This window comes from Macaca thibetana, chromosome 16, assembly GCF_024542745.1.
Source record: "Macaca thibetana thibetana isolate TM-01 chromosome 16, ASM2454274v1, whole genome shotgun sequence".
NCBI classification, from domain to species: Eukaryota; Metazoa; Chordata; class Mammalia; order Primates; family Cercopithecidae; genus Macaca; species Macaca thibetana.
The window spans coordinates 48,280,156-48,306,655 of record NC_065593.1 but is presented as its reverse complement, the minus strand read 5'-3'; the positions used below and the strand labels follow the sequence as shown (position 1 = coordinate 48,306,655).

Genomic DNA, 26,500 nt, shown 5'->3' with positions numbered 1-26,500 from the left:
ATACAGCAGCAGCGCCTTACAGCTACACACACACACACATACAGCAGCAGCGCCTTACAGCTACACACACACACACACACAGCAGCAGCGCCTTACAGCTACACACACATACACATACAGCAGCAGCGCCTTACAGCTACACACACATACACATACAGCAGCAGCGCCTTACAGCTACACACACACACACAGCAGCAGCGCCTTACAGCTACACACACATACACATACAGCAGCAGCACCTTACAGCTACACACACACACATACAGCAGCACCTTACAGCTACACACACACACATACAGCAGCAGCACCTTACAGCCACACACACACACACACAGCAGCAGCGCCTTACAGCTACACACACACACACACAGCAGCAGCGCCTTACAGCTACACACACACACACACACAGCAGCAGCACCTTACAGCTACACACACACACACACACAGCAGCAGCGCCTTACAGCTACACACACACACACAGCAGCAGCTCCTTACAGCTAGACACACACACAACAGCACCTCAGAGCCAGAGAGGAAACCAAGTCCGCAGGTAAAAATTATACTTTTATTTGAGTCACCAGGAGAAAGATTCACTTGTGGTTCAAGTCAAATGTTCAGAATCATAACAGGCCAGAAAGATTTGATCCCGAGCACAAGCCCACGAGGGAGGGACCAAAACAGACTGAAATGAGACAACAACCCCATATAAAAAGATGAGTAGGCGGCTTCACACACGCACACACATACACACACACACAGATGAAATGTTTGGACAGAGGCAAATTTCACGTGGTCATTTCTGTTTCTTTTTAAATACAGGTTTGTAGGGTGGTATTTTGTTTTTTCCAGCTATAAAAAAAGGCCCAAAAGTGCATGTGTGAGGGGGGAAAGGCAGAAATTAAGCAATAAAGTCATTTTCCCTGGAGGGACATGAGAGGGAGAAAACAGGAGGCAGTGTTGGGAGAACACACTTGGCTCACCACTGGGCTTCTTGTTATTTTTAGTATTGGTCCACAAAGTTATATTCACATTCTAGCTTTGATGCCTCTTTCCTAAGATTAAATGAGCTGAAAGACCTCTGTGAACTGTAGAGAAGACCGGGGGCTCAGCCCAGCACAGCCCAGCCCCTCAGGGCTCTGTGCTCTTCTAGGGATGTAATGGTTCTGGTAAGGAACACAGACGCCCAGCAGCCTCCGGGTCACTCAGCACCAGTGTGACAGTCCCTCCTCTCTCTGGGGGTGTGTAAGAAAATGGCCCCTATTTTTAGGACAGGAAGAGTAGAGGGAGGGCCTGCAGCAAGATTCCATAACTGGCTTGCCTTATCTGGGAAGGAGAATTAAGCTGAGTGACAACAGGCTGCTTCTTGCTGCTCCTCCCCTCCACTCACCACTCTCCCAAACTCAGGTCCTCTAAGGGGATGTGTCCCTAACCTTTGGTCCCCAAATCCACATTGTGCTTTGAGATCAAGAGGAAACAGAATGCACCAGCGCCACCCAAGACTCCCAAGAGATTCTCTGCCTCCCCAAGCCCCCACATCGCCCAATATAAGATATTCCACTTGCCTCCACCTAGGCTGGGGCCAGAAAGGAAAAGGGATGGGTCAGGCAGGGCCTCCCCACCCACAGTCTTTTCCTCAACCTCTCATTTGGGGCAAATATCCCCAAATCAATTAACAAGCAGTTGACAAAAACACCCATGATGACTGATTGTTGAACAGGCCAACACCTTCAGGTCCTGCCCCTCACCTGGGGGTACAAGTGTGCAAAGGGACAAGAGGCCAACAGCGGGGGGCCTGGTTGGGCTCAGGGTGAAAATGGGATGGGGACTCCCAGAGGGTGGCAAGAAAACCAGAGATGAAATCAAGTGAGGCCAGGGTTGTCACAGCCACCTGCGAGCAGAAAGCAGGAACCGGATATAGCACCATCTTTCCCTCCCCATCCCGGAGGCTGTGCTTCCAGTTTTGCAGCCCTGGGACCCTCTTTCTTGCTTCAAGGGAGCTTTATGTAAGTGATGGGGAGGTCTAGGGAAAGAGCCCCCAGAGTGAGACACCCACAGGGTGACACTTCTGCCACCCTATTCTGCAGCCCTAGACAGAGATGGGGAAAAATATGCCTGGAGTGACAGAGCCTTCCTCTACCCCTTAGCCCCAGCAGGGTGCAGACCCTGTGGCAGCCCCACCAACTCCACACTAACCTCTTACCTTCCACCCTGCATGCTGCAAAGTGCAGTTTGGTGGGCTTCCTCCACTCAGAGATGGGGAGAAGGAGGAACTTCATTCCAAAAACACATAAGGAACTTCTCTCCCCCAGGAGCCCTCCCCTCTCACTGTGGCTTCTGAGGAAACTCTCGGGGGAAGACGGCTCTTCGTGCCCTCACATCACCCCACCCACACATAGGCCCAGAGACACCTACAGACACCCCTGCCCCATCTCTCACATTCACACTCACACACTTGCATGTCAGACACCTGCAGACATACATGCTCCTGCCTCCGCACACCAGGTCTTGGAGGTTTAGTGGTCCTTGCTGGCTTTGTGCAGCTCCAAGTCCACTTGGCACTGGGCTGGGGAGGGGAGGCCACGGAAGGCTCTGAGACATCTTCCCATGAGGAGCAGGGAGGAGCAGCCACCTAACCCAGATCCTGGGGGCTGAGGGAGGCTGAAGACCAAAAGGCCCTGAGGCTCCCTTGCCCAATACTTCGGGACCATGGCTTCCAGCCTAGGAGGCAGGCAAGGGTCCCTGGAGACTCGGGGTGGGCGTGGGGAAAGGGGCTGCGGGAGAGAACTCCTTGTTCCCCTCCTTCCGGTAGCCGTCCCTAAAATTAAGAAAGGCAAGAACCTGACCCAAGCGGTGCTTCCTGGGGAGCTCTTTGCCCGCTGCGGGTATGCGTGGGCAGGAGGGCAAAATCACAGTGTGCGAAGGAACGCGTGGGGAGGGGATGAATGCACCCCGCAGCAGGAACCCCATTCTCCTGTTGTTGCCCCTGAGGAGGGAGGTAGGGAGAGAGACCCCAGGTGGGCAGAGCCCCCTCTCTGAGAAAGAGAAGTAGAGCCCATCCCACTGGTCCCTACACAACGGCAGAGCGCCCGTCGCCATCCCAGGAACCGAGAAGTGGATCCCACTTTGGAGAATGTAGGGAGCCCCTGCCCTGGGGTCCTGGGAGTCTCAGGCTCACCCCAGCCCTGGAATGTGTGGGTACGCGAGGAGCTGGGCAGGAGGACGTGAGGGAAGAGAACGGAGGGGCAGGCGAGGCCCACAGGCCAACAGGTAGGTCTTCCATTCCAGCCCTGCCCCACCGGCCTCACCCTCCCCCAGAGAGGCCCACGCCCGTTCCATCCAGAGAGAAAACCAGGAAGTCGGTCAAGGGGGAAGCCTGCCAGAGGAGGGAGCCCGCGGAAGTGGCAGAAGAAGGCTTCAGTTGGCAAAAGAAGCTGGAAGAGGGGTGGGAATCACAAGCTGTTGCAGGTTTTAAAAAACAGAGACACTGAAGAATGGACGGGTCACGCCCAGGACGGATGCGATGCCGTGGAATGTGCTGAAGACAGATGGGGGCGCTGCAGGTTCAGATGGCCTCCACGTAGTTGGCCGGCAGCATCCCCGTGTCGCCGGTGCGCTCCACCGTCCCGTACATCCAGCCGTCGTCGATCTGCTGCACGTTGATGATGGTGTCACCGTCCTGGAAGGAGACCTCGTCCTCGTCGGCGGCGCTGTAGTCATACACGGCGCGGTACCGCTTCTGTGGGGGAAGTGTGGTCAGCCTAGGGCCCTGGATGCCGGCTCACCTGGGTCTGAGCATTTCTTTCTAACTCTCCAGGACCCTGGAGCAGAGCCTGGGGGAGCAGTGAACTCAGAAATGGAGCACCAGGCTCTGCTACAAAGATTCTTACCTCTGTGTCTTGCTTTCTGAGAGCAATCGATCTTTTACAACCTTTGGCAGCTATTAAGGGCCAGAGGCAGAACAGGGACTGGGTCACATCAGCTCTGCCCCACCTCCCCTGAACAGGACTGCAGTAAGGTCCACCAGCCATGATGACACAGTAATGTCTAAAAATATGACACGCAGGCCAGGTGTAGTGGCTCACACCTGTAATCCCAGCGCTGTGGGAGGCCAAGGCAGGAGAACTGCTTAGCCCAGAAGTTTGAAATCAGCCTGGGGCCGGGCGCGGTGGCTCACGCCTGTAATCCCAGCACTTTGGGAGGCCGAGGCGGGCGGATCACAAGGTCAGGAGATCGAGACCACGGTGAAACCCCGTTTCTACTAAAAATACAAAAAATTAGCCGGGCGCGGTGGCGGGCGCCTGTAGTCCCAGCTACTCAGGAGGCTGAGGCAGGAGAATGGCGTGAACCCGGGAGGCGGAGCTTGCAGTGAGCCGAGATTGTGCCACTGCACTCCAGCCTGGGCGACAGAGCGAGACTCTGTCTCAAAAAAAAAAAAAAAAAAAAAAAAAAAAAAAAAAAAAAAAAAAAAAAAAAAAAAAAAAAAAAAAAAAAAAAAAAAAAATAAATCAGCCTGGGAAACATAGTGAGAACACCGCTCCCCCTCTTTTTTTTTTTTGAGATGGAGTCTTGCTTTGTCACCCAAGCTGGAGTGCAATGGCGCGATCTTGGCTCACTGCAACATCCACCTCCTGGGTTCAAGTGATTCTCCTGCCTCAGTCTCCCGAGTAGCTGGGACTATAGGTGTGTACCACCATGCCCAGCTAATTTTTGTACTTTTTTGTAGAGACAGGGTTTCACCATGTTGGCCAGGATGGTCTCAAACTCCTGGTCTCAAGTGATCTGCCCGCCTCGGCCTCCCAAAGTGCTGGGATTACAAGTGTGAGCCCATCTCTACAAAAAATAAAAAATTAGTTAGGCTTAGTGGTACATGCCTGTAGTCTCAGCTACTCAGGAGGCTGAGGTGGGAGGATCACTTCAACCCAGGAGGTTGAGGCTGCAGTGAGCTAGCTGTGATTGCACCACTGCTGCACTCCAGCCTGGGCAGCAGAGCATGACCCTGTCTCAAAAAAGAAAAAACAAAAACAAAAACAGAAAAAACATGACCTGTATGCTATTATTTGCATGATTATAAGCACCAGTAGTTTCTTTCAGAAGCCATGATGTGTCCTGTCCAAGTTCAGGACAAAGACCTTTCCTTGGGAGAAAAGTCTTCAGGGGATGTGTCTATCAGGTTCCACCTTCCAAGCCTCAGCCAAAATCTGCTGCTTAAGCCCTAGATCTAGGTAATGTCCAGTAAGGCACACAAAATCCTACAGCATCACCTACTACCAGGATGGAGTTTTAAAAAAGAGAGAGGAAAAAAAAAAAGAAAAAGAAATCCTATAGCTATAGACAACATTCTACCTCCCCTGACCTTCACTGCCCTTGACTTGCCTCTGAAGCTCCACAGGACAGTCTGAAACCAACAGGTCTATGGGATAAGAGGTCACACTTCTCATGAAGTGACCTCAGTCTCTCTCATCACCAGTTCTGCCTCTGTCTTGGTCTGAGCCGCTCCCATCCATGCCTGTATCCTGTAACAGCCTCCTGATGGTCTCCCTGGTTCTACCCTTAAACCAGCCTCTTCTCAACACAGCTGCCAGGGTGGTCTTCCAAAAACCTATGTCGCTCTGCACAGATCAGAGGTCCCAGAGGCCTTCCTGGGGCCCACAAGTCCCTGCATTATCGGAACTCTTCCCCTCTCCCACTGGAGTCAATTTGGGTTTCCTGCTGCTCGTTGAACTTTCCTAGAATATTCCCGCCTCAGCACCTTCGCGCTTGCTGTCCTCGTTGCGCGGCTCACTCTTTCCTTTATTGAGGACTTTGCTCAAATGTCACGTCTTTTTTTTTTTTTTTCCAGCCGGAGTTTCACTCTTGTTGCCCAGGCTGGAGTGTAAATGGCATGATCTCGGCTCACTGCAATCTCCACATCCCAGGTTCAAGCAATTCTCCTGCCTCAGCCTCCCAAGTAGCTGGGATTACAGGCATGTACCACCATGCCCGGCTAATTTTATATTTTCAGTAGAGACAGGGTTTCACCATGTTGGCCAGGCTGGTTTCGAACTCCTGACTCAAATGATCCGCCCACTTTGGCCTCCCAAAGTGCTAGGATTACAGACGTGAGCCACTGCACCCGGCCAAATGTCTTTTTTCTTTGGAGATGGAGTCTTGCTCTATCGCCCAGGCTGGAGTGCAGTGGTACGATCTTGGCTCACTGCAACCTCTGCCTCTCCGGTTCAAGCAATGCTACTGCCTCAGTCTCCCGAGTAGCTGAGATTACACATTACAGGTACACGCCACCACACCTGGCTAATTTTTGTATTTTTGGTAGACAGGAGGTTTCACCATGTTGGCCAGGCTGATCTCAAACTCCTGACCTCAAGTGATCTGCCCGCCTTGGCCTCCCAAAGTGCTGGGATTACAAGTGTGAGCCACCGCACCTGGCCAAATGTCTTAATCCAGCTGCTTTCTATCCATCCCTCACCCTGCTGTCTTTCTCTTCACAGCATGTCACCGCTGACCTTACCTTATATACCTATTTTCTTACTGCTTTCTTGTTTGTCCCCCTGACTGGAATGTAAGCCCCCAGAGGGCAGGGAAGTGGCTTTATATTCAGAGGTGGACCCCATACATCCAGGACAGACCATTAAGGAGGGAAGGACTGGCCGGGCGCGGTGGCTCAAGCCTGTAATCCCAGCACTTTGGGAGGCCGAGACGGGTGGATCACGAGGTCAGGAGATAGAGACCATCCTGGATAACACGGTGAAACCCTGTCTCTACTAAGAAATACAAAAAAAAAAAACTAGCCGGGCGAGGTGGCGGGCGCCTGTAGTCCCAGCTACTCGGGAGGCTGAGGGCGGAGATTGGCGTGAACCCGGGAGGCGGAGCTTGCAGCGAGCTGAGATCCGGCCACTGCACTCCAGCCTGGGCTACAGAGTGAGACTCCGTCTCAAAAAAAAAAAAAAAAAAAAAAAAAAGGAGGGAAGGACTGGCTGGGCTGGGCTGCCTGGAACCTTATCCTTCAGACTAACTCTTGTGCCAGTGCCGCGGGCAGTCCTAACATACCTTTGTTTGTGTGCCCAGAGCATCAGGCTCCAGCCTGCCATTATCTCAGGCGATTTTATCTCTCTAAGTATCTGTTCTCTCCTACGTGAGCTACTTTGAATTCCCAGGCACCCAGCCTGGAGGCGCTGAGCCTGCCAGGAGCTTGGTAAGGGTGGCTCAGCGGCACCCATGGGTAGAGTGAGTGGCAGGACTTACAGATCATTCACTTGCTCTAGGCCTGGCGCAGAGTAGTTGAACCAGAGGGATGCTGCCAGGTCCCCAGCCCAGCAGGGGACACAGAGAAGGTGACCAACACAAAGAGTTCTTTTTAGTTGGAAAAAGTGCTCTGAAGGCAGCCAGTGGAGTTGAGTGAGGCAAAGCATCAGGGTGGTGTGCTTTGCACGGCATGGCTGGGGAGGCCCCTCAGAGGCAGGGGCAGCCTGAGAGCTGAAGGATTTGGGGGCCATCCTCATGACGCGAGGAGAGCAGCGCCCAGGGCTGGAAGGCCCCACACAGAAAGGTGCCTTGTGTGTTCCCAGGTAGCTGGGGTAAGGAAACCCCGCCCAAAGCAGGGTGATTGACCTGCCCATGGTACACCAGGGGTGGAATGCAGGGCCCCAGTCCCAGCCAGCCTCTGCCCACTACGCCAACCAATTTCCTCTCTGCTCATAAGGCTGAGATCCTTATCATCACACACAAGAGTGTGGGTGCAAAGGTCAGAAGAATCCACGAGCTGTGTCCAAGCCTTCCCTGAGGACCCCCTGCCTCTGGCCTCTCCCCTCCGGCCAGCGTTACTCACCCCGCCACCACCTGGGGCGCTGCGCTGTATGGAGACTGGGGCTGCAGGCTCCTTGTAGCCACCATAGGACTGGGCCACCGGCTGCTGCTGGGGCTGCTGGTAAACTGGAAGATGGGAGGAGACAGGGCTCGAAAACTGCCCTGCCAAACCCAGCCCCTCCCAGAGCTCCTGAGAAGCCCATACCATACACTTCGACCCCATCACCAACCCGGCTCAAGCCCCACAGCTCAAAGGCTGATGTCCACGTGTGCACATCTGCCTGTGTGGTGTATCCCACAGCAGGGGCTCTGAGCCCCATGACCTGGGGGCCTCTCCTTTCAATCCTCTTGGCGCAGTACAGGCCAGACCCTGGTGCTCACGCCCTCATCCTGGATGAGAATGGGACTTGGGGGCTTGGGAAGCAGTCCTTTCCACGCCTGCATGTGTACATGCATGCGTGCGTGCATGTGTGTATGTGCGTGTGTGTGTCTGTCTCTCGCCGGCTTCCTCCCCACCCCCCACCCCAGCTGGTCCGGCCTCAGGTCCTCTGTCCCCTCTTGCACACGAGAGGCTGAATTGCCTGTTGGTTAAGAGCAAGGCTCCAGAAGGTGTATCTGTCTGTCTGTCTTTTCTCTGGCTTCCTCCCCACCCCACTGGCCTCGCCTTAGGTGGTCTGCACCAACAGGCTCTGTACTCACCCGGGGCACTGGTCGGGATGTGGTGAGGCTGCTGCTGCTCCGGGGGCCGCCGGTAGCTGCTGCTTTCCTGGGAATCCCGGCGCTCTGGCTCCATGCCCTCGCCCCCGCTAGGGCCCATGCGGCTCTTCTCAAACTCCTCATGGTATTTTATCTGCAAGGTCAGAAGGCACTGGGTAAAGGATCCCACCGCAAACCACCCAGTTCCTTCCCATGACCCTCAAGATCCCGGGATGGGAGAGACTCCCCAAGAGCTTTGGGCAGAGAAAGCCAGGTCTTGCTCTGGAAGCACCAGCTATGTGCCCTTGGACAAGCGACCTAACCTTGCCAAGCCTCAGTTTTCACCTCTGCAAAATGGGACACCAGTATCTCCCTCAGACGTTGCTGGAAAATGCAATGAAATGACCGACGTAAAAGCGCCATGAGAACTAAAGGAACTAAAGAATCAGATCAAAGTTTGTGGTCACTTTTCTTTTTTTATGAGACGGAGTTTTGCTCTGTTGCCCAGGCGGAAGTGCAATGGCATAATCTCGGCTCACCGCAACCTCCACCTCCAGGGTTCAAGCAATTCTCCTGCCTCAGCCTCCCGAGTAGCTGGGATTATAGGCGCCTGCCACTACACCCAAGCTAATTTTTTGTATTTTTAGTAGAGACAGGGTTTCATCACATTGACCAGGCTGGTCTCAAACTCCTGACCTCAGGTGATCCACCCACCCCAGTCTCCCAAACTGCAAGGATTGCAGGCATGAGCCACCGCGACCAGCCAAGTGGTCACTTTTATATGCCTGCGGCGGAGGCGGGGTCTGCTCTGTTTCTGCCCTGATCAACAGTAACAGCAGCAGCAGCGGTTTACTGAGTTCTTACTGTGCTGGGGCTGTGCTAGGCATTTTATGTCACAGGCTCATGTGAGCTCGTCAGCGCCCCTGAGGGGTAGATTGCAGACCCCATGTAACAGGCAAGAAGGAAACGAAGGGATTGATAAGTGAAGTGAGTGGCCCAAGATCACAGATTCCAGAGCCTGGCTCTTTATCAACAGGCGATTCCACCTCTTGTGTGCAAGATGTCGCGGGTGCTACAGTCTAGGATGATGCTCTGCTGAGAACCCCAGGCTTTAGGGACAAAAAGTGCCAGACCCTCCCTGAGGGTGAGACATTGTCTTGGAGATGGGCTCCTTCTCGGGTCAGGTTCCAAAAATGGGCAGAGAGGCCCAAAGAAGTCACATCCCTCAGGAACACCCCACTAGGCAGGCATGTGAGGCTCCAAGCCCGCAAGTCAGTCTCTCGCCCCCACAGGGCAGTACTGGCTACAGGGACCCCCACCTTGACCGCCACCGCCCAGGAGTCTGGAGTTGGACCTCATGTTGTTTGAGGGCTGTGACTGTGCCTGCCTGGGGCTGGCTGCATTAGCCATCAAGGTCAGGAGGGCAGGGGAGGCAGGTGCCCACCAAGCCAAGTCGGGGAGGGGAGGGAAGCTGCACTCTGCCTAGACCCCTTGGGTGCTGTGGCGGAGGACTTGTCCAGTTTGGGGGAACCAGAGACCCTGCTACCTCCATCAGAGACCTAAGCAGGGTCAGCCAGAGGAAGCCCCACCCCCACTACCAGAAAGAAACCTCAGGATCAACTGGCCCATTTGTGTCCAGAGCCTCAGCCCCAGCTCAATCCTCTTAGCCAACTGAGTCAGAGAGAAACGGTCATTCATCCACCTTGTCGTCTTCAGGCTGAGTCCCATAGTGGGACCAGAACACCGGCCTCGGTGTTGCCTGCTAGATTCAGATTCTGATCGGCCCCAGGCTTCCTTCATCTCCCAACCCCCATGGCACCTTCTCTGGACACCAATCTTTCCTCCTCTCAGGTCTGAAAACTGTCCAGATGGCCTTCTGGGGCTGCCCCAGACTCCCAAAGACAGGCCTGCCAAGGTCTCCTAGATCTCAGCCTAAGAGCCAGACCCTGGACAATCACGGGTGACTCCCCACGCTTGCAGCACCCTGACCCTGTGGCACCCTGACCCTGTGGCACCCTGACCCTGTGGCACCCTGACCCTGTGGCACCCTGGCCCTGTGGCAATCTGACCCTGTGGCACCCTTGCTCCCACTCTCCTTCCTCCAGCCACTCCATGAGGCATAAGGCCCATACCTTCACACCTCACATGCCTGGATCCAGCTGCTCTAGCCCCACCTGGGCCAGCCCAGACCCGGCCCCCAGGCTCATATGGGACAGGGGAAAAGTCAAGATCCCTATTCCCAGGCAACCGTATATCAGGTGGGTTTTGAGGCCTGCATTGCATGCACCTGCAGCCAAAAATACACCACAAGAAAAGCGGGTGATAAGGTGAGCGCAGTGGCTCACACCTATAATCCCAGAACTTTGGGAGGCCAAGGTGGGTGGGTCACTTGAGGTCAGGAGTTCAAGACCAGCCTGGCCAACGTGGTGAAACCTGTCTCTACTAAAAATACAAAAATTAGCTGGGTGTAGTGACAGGCGCCTGTAATCCTAGCTACTCGGGAGGCTGAGGCAAAAGGATAGCTTGAACCCAGGAGGCAGAGGTTGCAGTGGGCCAAGATCATACCACTGTACTCCAGCCTGGGTGACTCTGTCTCAAAAGTAAAAAAAAAAAAAAAGATGAGTTACAGAGCCTCACATACATATCTCATTGCCTCGAATGGGAAAAGACCTCCAGGTGGGCCCATTCATGGGGGAGGGAGCCAGCCCCGGCCAGACTGACCACGCCCAACCCCACTAGGAAGGGCACCAGGGCACTCCCAGACACGGGGCCCATGCCCTGCTCTCAGATCCCTAAGACAAGGCCAGAAGTGACTCTCCCAGCCCACTCCCTCAGCAGCACCCTGTCCGCTGGTTGGGGGTGGTGGGGGAAGACAAGGGAAGGGGATACCAGTCAGCAGCCCTAGTTGATACACTTCATGCATATCAGCTCACTGAATCCTCCCCACAAGCCTCTGAGGTAGTCAATGTCATATCCCAATATCCAGAGAGGCTAAGGGACCTGCCCAAGGTCATCTGGACACATGGTGGTAGGGAGGGAAGGGATTAAGGTCAACCTGAAGGCAGCCCACCCTCGCCACTCAAGGGCGGTCCAGCCTTCTCTCATCCTTCAAGGTCCATCTCGGCACCTCATCCTTGGGACGCTGGCCCTGGCTCCAGGCTGAACCCAGGGCTTCCACAGCACCCGGAACTGGGCTGTGCTGTCGGTGGGTGGTGTCCCCCCTCAACTGGATGGAAACTCTTGGAAGGTAGTGAAGAAGCCGGTTATTCTGATGCCAGGGCCTCCCACAGCACTGCACACCCCAAGCCTCGGGACTGGCTTAAGAGAACAGACCAAGATCCTGGAGACCCTTGAGCTTTGCTTCTTAAAATGTGGTCTCCAGTCCGGGCGTGGTGGCTCACACCTGTAATCCCAGCACTTTGGGAGGCTGAGACTGGTGGATCACCTGAGGTCAGGAGTTTGAGACCAGGCTGGCCAACATGGCCAGGCACCTGTGATCCCAGCTACTCAGGAGGCTGAGGCACGAGAATTGCTTGAACCCCGGAGGCGGAGGTTGCAGTGAGCTGAGATAGCGCCATTGCACTCCATCCTGGGCAACAGAGTGAGACTCCATCTCAAAAAAAAGGAAAAAAAAAAAAAAAGTGGTCTCCAGACTACCTGTGTCTGACTCAACTGGGCTCCTTGTTAGAATGCAGGTTCTGGGGCCTTCCAGAGAATCTACAAAATCAGGGCTGGGGTTCTGGAATATGCATTTTGGAAAAAAGCTTCCCAGGTAAGTCTGAAGCAGGCTTCAAGTCTGAGAATGGGTGGTCTAGAGCAGAAGCTGGGAAACTATGGTCCATGGACCAAATCCAGCCCACAGCCGGCTGCTAAGAACGCGTTCCACATTTTTTAATGCTTGGCAGGGGGCGGTGGAGGGGGGGAAGAAGAACCAAAAGAGGAATAATATTTCATGACACATGAAATTTCTCTGAAATTCAAATTTCAGCCTCCAGAAATAAAGTTTTATTGGAACACAGCCACACCCACTCAATTACCTCTTATCTGTGGCTGCTTTCACGGCAGAACTGCAGAACTGAGTTGCTGCCACACAGGCCATATGGCCACAAAGCCTGAGATACCTCCTACCCAGCCCTTTACAGAAAAAATTTACTGACCCTTGTTTGCCAAAATACTCTGACGGCATACTCCTATTGGTTAAATGTATTTTAGCACAACCTTCCTGAATTATGTATATTTTATAAGTTACACAGAAGTTATCACTTGACAAATATAGAATGTATATTGTAAAACTTGCACCAAAAAATGAATGTTAAAAGTATGAGATGGCCAGGTGCGGTGGCTCACACCTTTAATCCCAGCACTTTGGGAGGCCAAGGCCGGCAGATCGCTTGAGGTCAGGAGTTTCAAGACTAGCCTGGCCAACACAGTGAAACCCTGTCTCAACTAAAAATACAAAACTTAGTCGGGCGTGGTGGTGGGCAACTGTAATCCCAGCTACTTGGGAGGCCGAGTCATGAGAATCACTTGAACCCAGGAGATGGAGATTGCAGTGAGCCGAGATCGAGCCACTGCACTCCAGCCTGGGTGACAGAGTGAGTCCATCTCGAATGAATGAATGAATGAATGAATGAGATGAGATGAGATGAAAAAGAACCAGAACCAGGAGTTCTAGAGTTTTCTTCCTACAGGAACATGCACGCTGTCCCACACCTTGACGACCCCTGGTAGGCTCTATCCTCTTCACTTTTCTTTTTTTTTTTTTTTTTTTTGAGACAGAGTCTTGCTCTGTCACCCAGGCTGGAGTGCAGTGGCACAATCTCAGCTTACTGCACCTTCCGTCTCCCAGGTTCAAGTGATTCTCCTGCCTCAGCCTTCTGAGTAGCTGGGATTACAGGCGCCCGCCACCACGCCCGGCTAATTTTTGTATTTTTAGTAGAGACAGGGTTTTACTAAAACCCTGTTGGCCAGGCTGGTCTTGAACTTCTCGACCTTGTGATCTGCCCACCTCGGCCTCCCAAAGTGCTGGGATTACAGCTGTGAGTCACAGTGCCCGGCCTCCTCTTCACTTTCCAGAGAGGAAACTGGTGGGGAGAGGAACAACCACAGAAAGGTGTGAGGGCTCAGGGTTTGAGGATCCGGGAGGACAGAAGTGAGACAGAGAGTGAAGAGAGCGACAGCTCTCCCCCACCCTCAGGGGAAACTCAGAAAGCAAGACACCAAGACAAGGAGAGAAACTGGTCCTTCCCAGACGGCTCAGGCCTGCAGGAACTTCCTCCAGGCCCTGGTAGGAACCTGGCGGAAGCCGGCTTCACTTCCTGTTCCCCAGGACACTGGCCTGCTTTTCCTGATCTGGGAAAATGGGGTGGGAGCAGTGGGGTGGGAAGAGGAGGAGAGGCAAAGCCTGCTGTTTTCCGGAGCACTCTGCCCCATCAGGGCTGTCCTAGCCTGGGCAGTCCCTTTTGGGCATCCCCTCCGCACACCGGCTCTGCTGTCCCCTCTCCCCCTTGGCACTCGCTGTGCACAAAAGGCAAGAGCAAGCACATGGCCAGGCAGAGCTTTAACAGCTGGGAACACCTGCATTGTTGCTGCTCCTGCTGGCTGAACAGCCGACAGTTCCTGCAGCCCAGGCTGGGGGCACAGGGAGGGCAGTGGCGAGGGCCTGGACAGAGTCTGGAGGAGTCCAGTCTGGACACAGAGGGCAGTTTACTTAGGGGTTTGGGTCAGGATCAGCTGCTCCTTTCCCGGCCCCCTCCGTTCAGGCCGGAGCAAGGACCCGCACCCACGTGGCAGCACAGGCTAAGCCTGTTCCTGAGGTGAGGCAGCCAGCCCTGGCCAGGCTGAAAACCATCCGACCCCAACACCCGCTGGGAGGGGCACTCCAGGTGACGTTCTCACAGACCCAGCACAGGAGGTGAGTCTCCTGAGCCCCACTCTCTTGGTGACCCCTGTCCACTGGTGGTGCTGGTGGGGAGGGCACAAGGGAAGGGGCCACCCCTCCTGAGGCCTCCAGGCTCACAAGGCACCTGGCCTTCCAACTTGTGTCCCGAAGTGGGAAAGGTCAGCTTCCCTTGTTTCCTTTCTGTTAAGGAAAAGAGCAGGCCCCTGAGAACACGTGACCAGGGAGGGAAGTGCAGACACGGACTGGACAGGGACCTGCCCTGGGCCCCGAAGATGCCGGCAGGGGGCCTGCAGAGACAGGTGTCCTTGATGTTGGGGGCCCAGATGAATATGTGACAGCTTCCCTGGACGTGACCCTATCTGCATTAGCGATGGGGTGACAGGGAGCCTTTTCCCCTGGGAGGAGAGCAGGTCTGGACCCCACAGGCTCAGTCCCTTATGATGGGCCGCACTGTTGCCAGACCAATGCCTCATCCTTGGGGAGGCCGTATGCTTACTCACATGACCTTGGGAGAGTCACTTTCCCCTCTGGGTCTCAGTTTCCTCATCTGTAAACAAGGCCATGGTACCATCTGCTCCCAGGCAGTCCTGGGAACCCCGACCAGCTCTAGGAACCTGAGCACACTCTAAGCTGAAAGCAAGTATGGACACATGGGTATTCCCATAAAGGGCTGGGGAAACCGATCTTGCTTCTCAAAAAGTCATTACACATAGATAAATGTATCTCAAGTTATGGCCAGCTGACCCAGACAGCTGGAGGAATAGCTTCCTGAACCCAGGACACCCTTTCCGGGTGGCTATCAATGTTAACAACCTCTGCAGCTGCACAGCTCTTCACACAGCTCGACCAAGCTGTTCATACCCTGACAATCATCTCCCTAAAAAATGAGTCGGACACACACACTTGCATTCCCATTTTACAAAAGAGGAAAATGAGGCTCAAAAGTTAAATGACTTCCCGAGGCAGAGCTTTCATTGCTCAGTAACAGCCAAGGCTGGCTGATGACACAAGGACAAAATCCCAGCTAGACCGGCCCTTTCCTGAGAACAGGCGTGGAGCAGGGTTACCACACGTCCCAGTTCATGTCTGCTGCCCAGGGATGAACTTCAATGCACCCCTTTTCACTCTCAACACGAATGACCATCAGAAAGTCACCCTAACTCGAGAGAGAGGGACACCAGGCAGGCAACTCAGGATGGGTGGTACAGAGGGGCTAAATGGGCTCAGAAAAAGTGAGGCTCAGCTCCCTCCAGCCTGGGCCCACCTGGACAAAATTCCCAAACCCTCAGCTTCCTCTCCCTCCCCTCCCCAGCAAATGAGGAAATTGTGTTATTACTCTCCTGACCCACCTACTGGTTTGTTAAGCAAATAGGCACATGAGGGGTATGTTAGCACATTCAAAAGGCAAAGAAACATTTCCCAGCTTCCAAGGGCCTGGCTGATCCCTGCTCCAAGCTCCGAAAAGTTCTGGCCTTCTGAGAGCCCTGAGTGAGGACCGCCCTAAGCCCAGACATGTCAGCACAGTCCCAGCTTGGGAGCTGTCCTGGGCCTCTGTGGACAGAGGCCACACTCTACCTGTCCCATGAGGTCCAAGTACATGTGGTTTCAGGGGTCCGGGCCTAAGGACCCTCCCGACTCAGCCAGGACCCTACTAGCTGGGACTCCTGGATGACAAGTTAGGGTCCATGACAAAGCTCTGCTAACTTATGTTCCGTTTTCTGACCCCCCTGCTCTCCCAACTGTGGTGGAAAATAAAAGTCTGACTCTCCATACGGTGCTCCTCACATGATTCTACATCACGGTGAATGAGGGAACAGCAGGCTCCGCGTGGAATCATCAGCTCACCAGCTAGGCTCTTTTTTTGGGTGCCCTTACATGCATTACTCCTTTTCTTTTTCCTTCCTTCTTTCCTTCTTGCTTTCTTGCTTTCTTTCTTGACAGTCTTGCTGTCGCCCAGGATGGAGTGCAGTGGTGCGATCTCAGCTCACTGCAGCCTCCACCTCCCAAGTTCAACCAATTCTCCCGCTTCAGTCTCCCAAGCAGCTGAGATTACAGGGGCGCACCACCATGCCCAGCTATTTTTTTATATTTTTAGTGGAGGCAGGGGTTTGCCATGTTGGTCAGGCTGGTCTCAAACTCCTGGCCTCAAATAATCTGCCTGCCTCAGCCTGCCAAAGTGCTGGGATTACAGGCCTGAGCCACCGCGCCTGACCTCGTTTCCTTTTCTCAGCCAGTCCAAGAATTATCGCCATTTTACAGATGGGGAAACCAAGGCTCAAGATGTGGGCAAACAGTGGGTTAAGTCAGAATCCAGTTCAAACATCAGAGCCTCAGTTCTCAACCACCATGCAACACTGTTCCCCATTAGAGACTCACAATATTTTATTTTATTTATTTATTCTTTAGAGACAGGGTCTCGCTCTGTCACCCAGGCTGGAGTGTGATGGCACGATCACAGCTCACCGCAGCCTCAAACTCCTGGGCTCAAGCAATCTTACCACCTCAGCCGCTCCAGTAGCTGGGACTACAGGTGGATGCCACCAGGCATGGCTAATTTTCTTTCTTTTTTTGTAGAGATGGGATCTTGCTATGTTGCCCAGGCAAATCTTAAACTGCTGGCCTCAAGCAATCCTCCCACCACAGCCTCCCAAACTGTTAGGATTTAGGCGTGAGCCTACCATCCCCAATATTTTATTTTTAAAACAAAAGTCTGCACTCAACTTCATTAGTAATCACAGAAATGCAATTTAAAACCATGGGCTATCACACTCCACACAATCAAAATGCTAAAATGAACATATCTGAGCACATGGAGCAAATGAAACTCATCTCTGCTGGTGGGAGGGTAAATCAGTGCAGCCACTTGGAAAATAGTTCCTTATTACCTGGTAAACTTGAAGGAACACACATTTTTTTTTTCCTTCTTTTTTTTTTTGAGACAGAATCTCACTCTGTCGCCCAGGCTGGAGTGCAGTGGTGCAATCTCAGCTCACTGCAACCTCTGCCTCCCGGGTTCAAGTGATTCTCCCTGCCTCAGCCTCCAGAGTACTTGGGATTGCGCCACCGAGCCTGGCTAATTTTTTGTATTTTTAGTTGTGATGGGGTTTCACCGTGTTAGCCAGGATGGTCTCGATCTCTTGACATCATGATCCACCCACTTCGGCCTCCCAAAGTGCTGGGATTACAGGCATGAGCCACCGCGCCCGGCCCAAGGAGCACACATTCTAAGATGCAGCAGTTCCAACGTACATAGACCTCAGGAGATATTTACAAAAATGTTCATAGCAACTAGAAACAGTACAAATGTCCACCAGCAACAGAATCAATAAAACGTGGTATAAACAAACAATGGAATACTATATAGCAATGAAAAAGAATGTACCACCGCCACACGCAAATATATGGATGAATCTTTAAACCCAATGGTGTGCAAGAGAAGCAAGATACACAAAATTACTCTGTGTTCAAAATCAGGAAAAGCAAAACTATAATGTTTAAGAATACATAATTACATATTAAAATTATAATGAAAAATATATGCTTTCAAAATCAAACTAGAGGATTGTCCAACAAACCTGCCTTCAGACTATTTGACTCTGGGGACAAAACTTTGGTTGATTATTTGCTATTGATTAGGGCCAGGCTCTAAAGATTGAAGCTCAGACAAAATAAAAAATGCTAATTATTTCTGGCCAACTGAGATGCAAAGCATTTCTGCCTGCAGCAAAGATATCTTCAAAGTTTATGGTTTTATTTTCCTGTAGGACAATAACTAATGTGTAACTAATGGTAGGCCCTTAACCAGTTCTGTAGTTAACTGTATCCAGCACTTTCTTTTTCTTTCTTTTTTTGAGACAGAGTCTTGCTCTGTTGCCCAGGCTGGAGTGCAGTGGTGCAATCTCAGCTCACTGCAACCTCCGCCTCCTGGGTTCAAGCAATTGTCCTGTCTCAGCTTCCCAAGTAGCCGGGACTACAGGTGTGTACCACCACGCCTGGCTAATTTTTGTATTTTTAGTAGAGACAGGGTTTCACCATGTTGGCCAGGCTGGTCTTGAACTCTGGACCTTGGGTGATCTGCCCGCCTTGGCCTCCCAAAGTGCTGGGATTTAGACAAGCGCTACCTTGCCCGGCCCCAGCACTTTCTTTCACAGATTAGCATTTACCTCTGCCTCTCATATTCCCCAGCTTTAATCTCTAGCTGGTTCCCTTATAATTAAAGATATGATAAGTACTTACTACATGGGAGTTACATTTTTAACACTGTGAACACTGGGCTCTTGATAGGCGTAGGGTAATACAATGTATAGTATACCTGCCTGGTGAAACAGGTGTTTACTGTATATGTTACTATGTGTCATATTTCACACATAAAAAAAGTTTTAAGGACACAAAATTGTATATAGAAAATCAATATGTAAGTAATAAAAGAAGAGGCTTCAATAAAGGGACTGCTGCAACCAAAATTTCCCATCCTTGAACACTGCTAGAGCTCATGACAAAAGACCATGATTCCTAACATGTAACCTTTATCCCATAGCGTGGAGCCATCAAAAGGCAACTCTTTAGATGCCTTTAATGATGACACAACTACTCACCATAGATGCGTAATATACTAGCCTCTTTCCTCCTTTCCACACTTTCTCAGTACTAGACAATAGCCAAACTTTTCTGCCAAACTTCACTTCATGTCCCTTCTCTGGCTACAGTGTAGAAAGCAGACCAGTGTGCCTTTAAAGTATTAACAACATTGACAACATAACCGGGTGTGATGGCGTGTGCCTGTAATCCCGGCAATCTGGGAGTCTTAGGCCGGGGTTCACTTAAACCCAGGAGTTCAAGGCTGCAGTGAGCTATGATCACGTGACTACACTCCAGCCTGGGCAACATAGCAAGACCCTATCTCTACAAAAAATATAACAATTAGCTGGGCAAGGTGGTATATGCCTGTAGTCCCAGCTACTCAGGAGGTTGAGGTGAGAGGACCACTTGTGCCCAAGAGTTCGAGGCTGCAGTGACCTATGATCCTGCCACTGTACTCCAGCCTGGGCAACAGAGCAAGACCTTGTCTCAAAAATAATAATGATGGGCCGGGCGCGGTGACTCAAGCCTGTAATCCCAGCACTTTGGGAGGCCGAGATGGGCGGATCGCAAGGTCAGGAGATCCAGACCATCCTGGCTAACCTGGTGAAACCCCGTCTCTACTAAAAAAAAATACAAAACACTAGCCGGGCGAGGTGGCGGGCGCCTGTAGTCCCAGCTACTTGGGAGGCTGAGGCAGGAGAATGGCGTGAACCCGGGAGGCGGAGCTTGCAGTGAGCTGAGATCCGGCCACTGCACTCCAGCCTGGGCGACAGAGCAAGACTCCGTCTCAAAAAAGAAAAAATAAAAAAAAAAATAATAATAATAATGATGATAACAATAATAGTGACATCATTTATCATATGCCAAGAACTTGGCATTTTCCTTGCAACCACCCGTCAAAGTAGGGCCTACTGTCCCATTTTTACAAATGAGGAAACTGAGGCTCAAAGAACCCTGCCTGGCCCCAGAATGACAGAAGCTAGGATCTGGGCCTTTACCATCTCCTCCTACCTCACTGTCTCGCCGTTTAGCAACAGTGAAGACAGACTGCACTTATCCAAAGCAGACACCCCAGAGGAGACCAGACACTTGTTTTTCAAATGCTCTGGCTGGTAAAAAGCCCTAGTCTGCAGCATATCCCTCCAGGGAAGCAAATTCTCATCCTTTTGCAAGATGGCCTGACCTTTAGAAATAACTGGAGTCAGCTGGGCGCAGTGGCTCACGCCTGTAATCCCAGCACTTCGGGAGGCCAAGGCGGGCAGATCACCTGACGTCAGCAGTTCGAGACCAGTCAGGCCAATACGACAAAACCCTGTGTCTACTAAAAATTAACCAGGCGTGGTGGCGTGTACTTGTAGTCCTCGCTACGCAGGAGGCTGAGGCCGAAGAATCGCTTCAATCCGGGAGCCAGAGCTTGCAGTGAGCCGAGATCCTGCCACTGCACTCCAGCCTGGGTGACAGAGCGAGACTCCGTCTCAAAAAAATAAATAAAAATAAAAAATAAATAAATAAAATAACTGGAGTCATTTGGTGCTAATCTGGGAAGCAAAGCAACAAGCTACATGCAGGAACAGGAATGCTATTTTGGATACAAAACAAAAGGTGTGGCTCTAAACACCCTCTTTCCCAAAACACTTCAGGAGGTTGGGAAAACTTAGCAATGGTTTTATGTGTGGTTTAAAGCTCCCTGGGCCAGGCGCGGTGGCTCATGCCCGTGGTCCCGGAGAGGCCGAGGTGGGCGGATCGCTTGAGTCCAGGAGTTTAAGACAACGTAGTGAGACCCTGTCTCTAATAAAATTAAAAAAAAAAAAAAAAAATCTCCCCTGGGAGGCCAGGTGAGGTGGCTCACCCCTATAATCCCAGCACTTTGGGGGGCTGAGATGGGAGGATAACTTCAATCCAGGAGTTTGAGACCAGCCTGGGCAACATAGCAAGATAGTGTCTCTGCAAAAAAAAAAAAAGAAAAATTAGCTGGGCATGGTGGTGTGCATACCTGTGGTCCCAGCTACTCGGAGGCTGAGGTGGGAGGATAGCTTGAGCCCAGAAAGTTGAGGCTGCACTGAGCCACGAACACACCACCACACTCCAGCCCAGATGACAGAGCGAAACCCTGTCTCAAAAATAAAAATAGGCCGGGCTCGGTGGCTCACGCCTGTAATCCCAGCGTTTTGGAAGGCCGAGGCGGATGGATCACGAGGTCAGGAGATTGAAACCATCCTGACTAACACGGTGAAACCCCGTCTCTACTAAAAATACAAAAACAAAATTAGCCGGGCGTGGTGGCGGACGCCTGTAGTCCCAGCTACTTAGGAGGCTGAGGCAAGAGAATGGCATGAACCCAGTGAGCCGAGATCGCACCACTGCACTCCAGGCTGGATGACAGAGCGAGACTCCGTCTCAAAAAAAATAAATAAATAAAAATAAAAAATAGAAATACAGCTCCCCGGGGTTCTGAGGCACAGCCTGATCTGGCACCCTCTGACTTAGGGGTTGAAGCTTTTTCAGACTTTTAGGTGGTGGCTCTCAAACTTCAGAGAGCACCACAGAAACCCAGGGAATGTGTTTAACATGCTGATTCCTGGGACCCACTCCCAGAGACGCTGATTCTGGCAGCCAGGGGAGAAGGCCTGTGAGTCTGCATTTTCAGTCAACCCTACAGGTGTCTGTGCTATAGCTGGCTGGAGGCCCGTATCGGACAGACTGTAATTGCCTTCATTAAAACCAAGAGTCTCCAGGCTTTGCAGTCACACCCCACAGGTCTCTGCTAAAGCTGCAAAAGCAGCTACCAGGTCGGGCTCAATCCCTTCCCCCAGCTCCTGCAGAGGACCATCAGCTAACTGCAGAGTGAAAGATGGTTATCTCCTGAGGTGTGGACAGCTCGGCCAGGGTGGTGAGTTTTGTCACTAGGATATTAACACCTCTAATAACTGGGGGAGGGAAGAAGAGGAGGTGGCTTAGGCTGAGTGTGGAGTGTTCTGGAAGCCTTCCAGAAAGGGAAGCAGGGATGACTGGGCTCGTCTCCCTCCTCCAAAACCCACAGGGTGAAGCAATGAGTGAATGGCCAGGGGGCCGGGGTTGCAGACTGGGAGCAACTGTCACTGATAAAAGACAAGGGCCTTTACATGAAAAGCCGCAGGGGCTGAAGAGCCAACATTCCAGTTCTGTGAACCATTCCACTCCGGGTTTTCCCCATAATCTAAGACCATCTTCCCCCTCCCCGACTTTCCAAGTGGTGAGCTCTGAGACACAGACCTAAAGGGTCTTTCTTACCCTTTGGAGGGTCTAAGCCAAAGGGAAGCTCCAGGGTATGAGGCCAGGCCCTGGCATATAAAGAATCAACCGTGACAGGCCTCTGGCAGTTGTGGGCGGGGAGAAGGATGAGCGTGCCGCCCCGGGCATGCCCTGCTAGCCAAAGGGAAGCATGCCATTTCCTCAGGCCACCAATTTCAAACTGCAGGTCAACAATCCCGTTGCAAAACCCATTCACAGTAAGTCTGTAACCAGCATCTTTTTGTTTTGTTTTGTTTTGTTTTTTTTGAGACGGAGTCTCAAGTCTCGCTCTGTTGCCAGGCTGGAGTACAGTGGCACAATCTCAGCTCACTGCAACCTCCAGCGCCATCACGCCTGGCTAGTTTTTGTTTTTTGTTTTTGTTTTTTGTAGAAACAGAGTTTTGCCATATTGCCCAGGCTGGTCTCAAACTCCTGGGCTCACGCAATCCTCCCACCTTAGTCTCCCAAAGTGTTGGGAATACAGTCCTCGAAGGGACTGTATTATGTGAGGGTGGAGACGGGCCTGCAACCAGCATCTTTAGAAAAGATCTGAATGTGGCCGGGCACGGTGGCTCACACCTGTAATCCTAGCACTTTGGGAGGCCTCAGGCAGATCACCTGAGGTCGGGCATTCGAGACCAGCCTGGCCAACATGGTGAAACCCCGTCTCTACCAAAAATACAAAAATTAGCCGGGGGTGGTGGCAGGCACCTGTAGTCCCAGCTACTCTACTTGGGAGGCTAAGGCAGGAGAATCACTTGAACCCTGGAGGCGGAGCACCACTGCACTCCAGCCTGAGCAACAGAGCAAGACTGTCTCAAAAAAAGAAAAACAAAGATCTGAACTCCCTCTAAGTAGGAAGTACTCATTCACGAAAGCTTCTATTCTGTTTTCCCTCTACATAAATGTATGCCTGTTAGATGGGTCAAGACGTACAATGTGTATTTTATTGTAGGCTGAAGTCAGAGTTTGAAAGCCACAGTTTTGGGCATGGCTGGTTCTGCTGTTTGTGGGCTGCCGGCACCTCTGAAATCCACCAGACCCACCACTGCAGCCCACTCTATGCATGGTCCAGCGAAGCTCTTAAAGGAACGCCCTGCTGAGGTGGCCAGGTGGAGGGTGGGAAGGGATGTGGAGCCCAGGGAGTGGGTGCTGAGGAGACCACCGGAAAGCCAGGACTCCCGCAATCTCTATCCCCAGTTCCTCAGCCCAGAGCGACAACGGGCAACTCACTGATCCCTTCTTGTTCCATATATGAAGACAGGTGCCTGCCTAAACCCTCCCTGGCAGGGCCTCCTGGGCCAGGCTGGCCGGGCAGCCCCTGCAGTTCTGTGTGCGGGTCCCCCATGGTTGCTGCTCACCGCAGTGCCCTGCCCCCACTTGCCTAAAGCCACACAGGCTGCTTGCCTGTGGCTCTGCCAGGCAGGAAACCGAGGCCTATTCTCTGACCACAGGTGCCATGGAGGGCACACGATGCTGGGGACAGTTGATCCCCCACCCACTCTCCACGCCCGCCCCTGCCACAGCCAGATGCCACTGACCATCAGGGAGGTGGCGGGTGCGAGCCAGGGGGTGCAGGGCTGGCAGGCGAAGCCGGCTGGGGTTTTTACACAGGAAGGAAGAGCAGGCTGATGTGGGGGAGGAGGCCAAGGAAGGGCGGAAATGACTGCAATGTCAGCACCCAGGCGCAGATCAGGGGAGGCCAGGCGCTCCCCGCCCCCCAGTTCTGACCTTTGTGCTCGGATGAGACGTGCAGTCTACACCAATACCAACCATATCCAGAAAAAAGAACGACAGTCAGAGAGAGTGGGGGCTGATTTACCACACAGGTCCCCACACCCCCCACAGAATACAGGCCCTTCAAGGAGAAAATGCTACGTGGGCTGGTCTGGGGGCACAAAGAGAAGAGGCATCTGGGAACCCCAAGCTCTTCCCCAGGCCCACCCCAGAGGGCAGGGGTGGGGGAGGCACTGGCTCCATTCACATCTGCCAGGCTGCCAGGGAGGGGCCAATCAGAGGGCAGCAGGGATGCCGCAGGGCGGGGCAGGAGCTCACGTTACTGATCTGGTCCTGGGTCTTCTTGATTCTCTGGAGCTCGGGCGTGTCTGCCACCACGCTGAAGCCTTTGCCCTTGTTCTTCTCAAACTCCTCCTTGTAGCGCACCTGCAGGACGGGAGGAAGAGGGACTGGAGTCGGGCCAGGAGCCGAAAGGGCCTCGGCCTGAGGCCCCTCTGAGGCAGCAACCAGTCAGGAGATGGGGACAGGGAGTCAGGAGCAAGACACTGACCAGAAGTCCCCAACTCAAAGCAGAAGCCTCCGCTCACTACTAAGTCTTCAGTGTGCTGAGTGGCGGGCACAGAGCCCAGGGCCTTACATGAACCATCTCCTTTACATCCCACCATATATACAGCCACGCAATTAACAGCTCCAATTTACAGACCAGGAAACGGAGCCACAGAAAGGCAAAGTCCCCTGCCTGAGGTCACAGAGCTTAGCGGTCAATGAACGGCACCACCAGAGTGCAAACCCTCATCTGCCTGACCCCTGACCCCTCACTCCCAGCCCATCCTGTCGGGAAGCTTATAGGAAAAAGGTTCTCTCCAGAGCTCCCAGGGTGGCCCCAGCCCTCATGTTAGCCAGGATGTGGCCCTGCCCACTGCGCCTGGGGGAGCTTTTCAGCAACCAGCTGAGTGATGGCTGTGCCAAAGGACAGAGTTGGTGCCCAGAAAGGAGGGTGGTGAGACAGCCCCAGGGAAGGCTCCATCAATGCGCCTTTGACAGGCCCCACGGATTCTGGGAGGCTGCCGGGCTGGCTTCAGAGGCCACCACCATAGGAGAGGAGGAAAGCAGCAGCGGTCAGACAGCATCGCAGCAGGTCTCCAAGCTTCAGGGAAGAACCCTTCCACCCCACCACAGTACTAGAGGGACTCAAGTCAGACATCAGAAAGGACTTCCCTGGCACGAAAGGTATTGAAATATGAGGAACAGCTTGTCCTCCCCTGGGGGTTTTGAAGAACAGAATGAGGCTGAGAACACTCATGGAACAGGAAACTATTCCTTGGCTTCCAGAGACTTCACTGTCCACCTCAGCAGCCATCTGTTCCAGACCCCACCAGCTGCTTGGATTTCCTCCACAGGGGCTGCACTGTCCTGGACACGGGTCAGCCCAGGACACAGACCCGGGCAGTTCCCAGGCAGGGAATCATCCAACGGCAGCACCGAGCTGCGCTTGGACTGGAGTGACTGCGCGTGCACACACAGCCGTGGCCACACCTGTCAGGTCCCCTGCACATGCCCATAGGGATCAGAGTCCTTGTTTGTCTCCTGAAGCCCCAGTCACTCATCCATGTGGTTCCCTCTCCTTCTCTGTTCTGATCCAGACAAGAAGGGCCTGGATGTGCTGGTCCCCATCAGATCAGAAGTGAATGCAGTGGATAGAGGCACCAACCCACCCCAAGAGTTCAGAACCTGCCTAGCACCAGCTCTTCTGGGAAGCCCTGGGCCAGCACGGTGACTCTTAGTGGGAGGCCCTTTGGGAAGTGGGCACTGGGGAAGGTAGGGCACTCAGAGACAGAGAAATGTAGCTCCAGATACAGAAGCCCTGCATCTGAAGCCCCTGGCCTCGGTTTCCTCATCTGTAAAAAGGTTGTCACAGAAATCAGGTATAATATGGGGAGGGAGCTTCTTATCACCAAGTATGGGCACAAAGCCAGGCGGAGCTGGCACTAACACAGGCTCAGTCTCCCACTTCTGAGTGATCTTGGGCCAGCGACTTCACATCTCAAGACTCAGTTCCCACATCTGTAAAATGGGTCATAACGCCAGTCATTCCAACCCATGATGCAGACAGTGGCTCGAAAGCAGCAGCGCATTGTGGATGGCCAGTGTGAAAGTGCTCTGTCAGCGACGAGGTGCTGAACGAGGGCCAGTCCCCACTCCATCCCCTGCTTCCTGGCTTTCCAAGGGTCAGGCCCCTAATCAGGGGAATAATCGCCATGACGACGCTGCAATGACATCAGCTGGTTCCCAGGCTCGGGAACTGCTTCTGCCTCCCCCTCCCTGTTGGGGAAGGATCATTCATTTCACTGCTAACATAGGAGGCCCACAGAGGGTAGGGCTGAGGGGTAGGTGCTGAGAAAGGAGGGAGCCTGGGATCAGCACCACCTTGTTGTGTGTCTCTAAGCAAGTCAGCTCCCCTCTCTGGGTCCCCTGAAGGCAGCTGGCTAGCTGATCTCTAAAATCCCTCCCATT

General features: G+C 53.0%; 2 protein-coding genes across 11 annotated transcripts in view; one reads left to right on the top strand and one right to left on the bottom strand.

The window, feature by feature from the left end:
- The window catches only part of RPL23 (ribosomal protein L23), a 355,976-nt gene that overhangs the window by 277,527 nt on the left and 51,949 nt on the right, over positions 1-26,500 (top strand). Inside the window, exon 1 of one of the 7 annotated variants that reach the window (XM_050762969.1) lies at positions 1,101-1,104. The exons of the other annotated variants lie outside the window; for them this stretch is intronic. The gene's annotated coding sequence lies outside the window, so the exon portion shown is untranslated. Of the gene's footprint in view, positions 1-1,100; positions 1,105-26,500 lie in introns of those variants that run through there. 7 annotated transcript variants of the gene reach the window in all.
- The window catches only part of LASP1 (LIM and SH3 protein 1), a 53,607-nt gene continuing 27,650 nt past the window's right edge, over positions 544-26,500 (bottom strand). For all 4 annotated transcript variants that reach the window (XM_050762869.1, XM_050762870.1, XM_050762872.1 and 1 more), the window contains 4 exons: positions 24,305-24,412; positions 8,500-8,650; positions 7,823-7,926; positions 544-3,736 (listed from right to left, as the gene is read on the bottom strand). In XM_050762869.1, the coding sequence (XP_050618826.1) occupies positions 3,563-3,736; positions 7,823-7,926; positions 8,500-8,650; positions 24,305-24,412 (537 nt within the window). In that variant the 3' untranslated portion in view covers positions 544-3,562. The remainder of the gene's footprint in view (positions 3,737-7,822; positions 7,927-8,499; positions 8,651-24,304; positions 24,413-26,500) is intronic.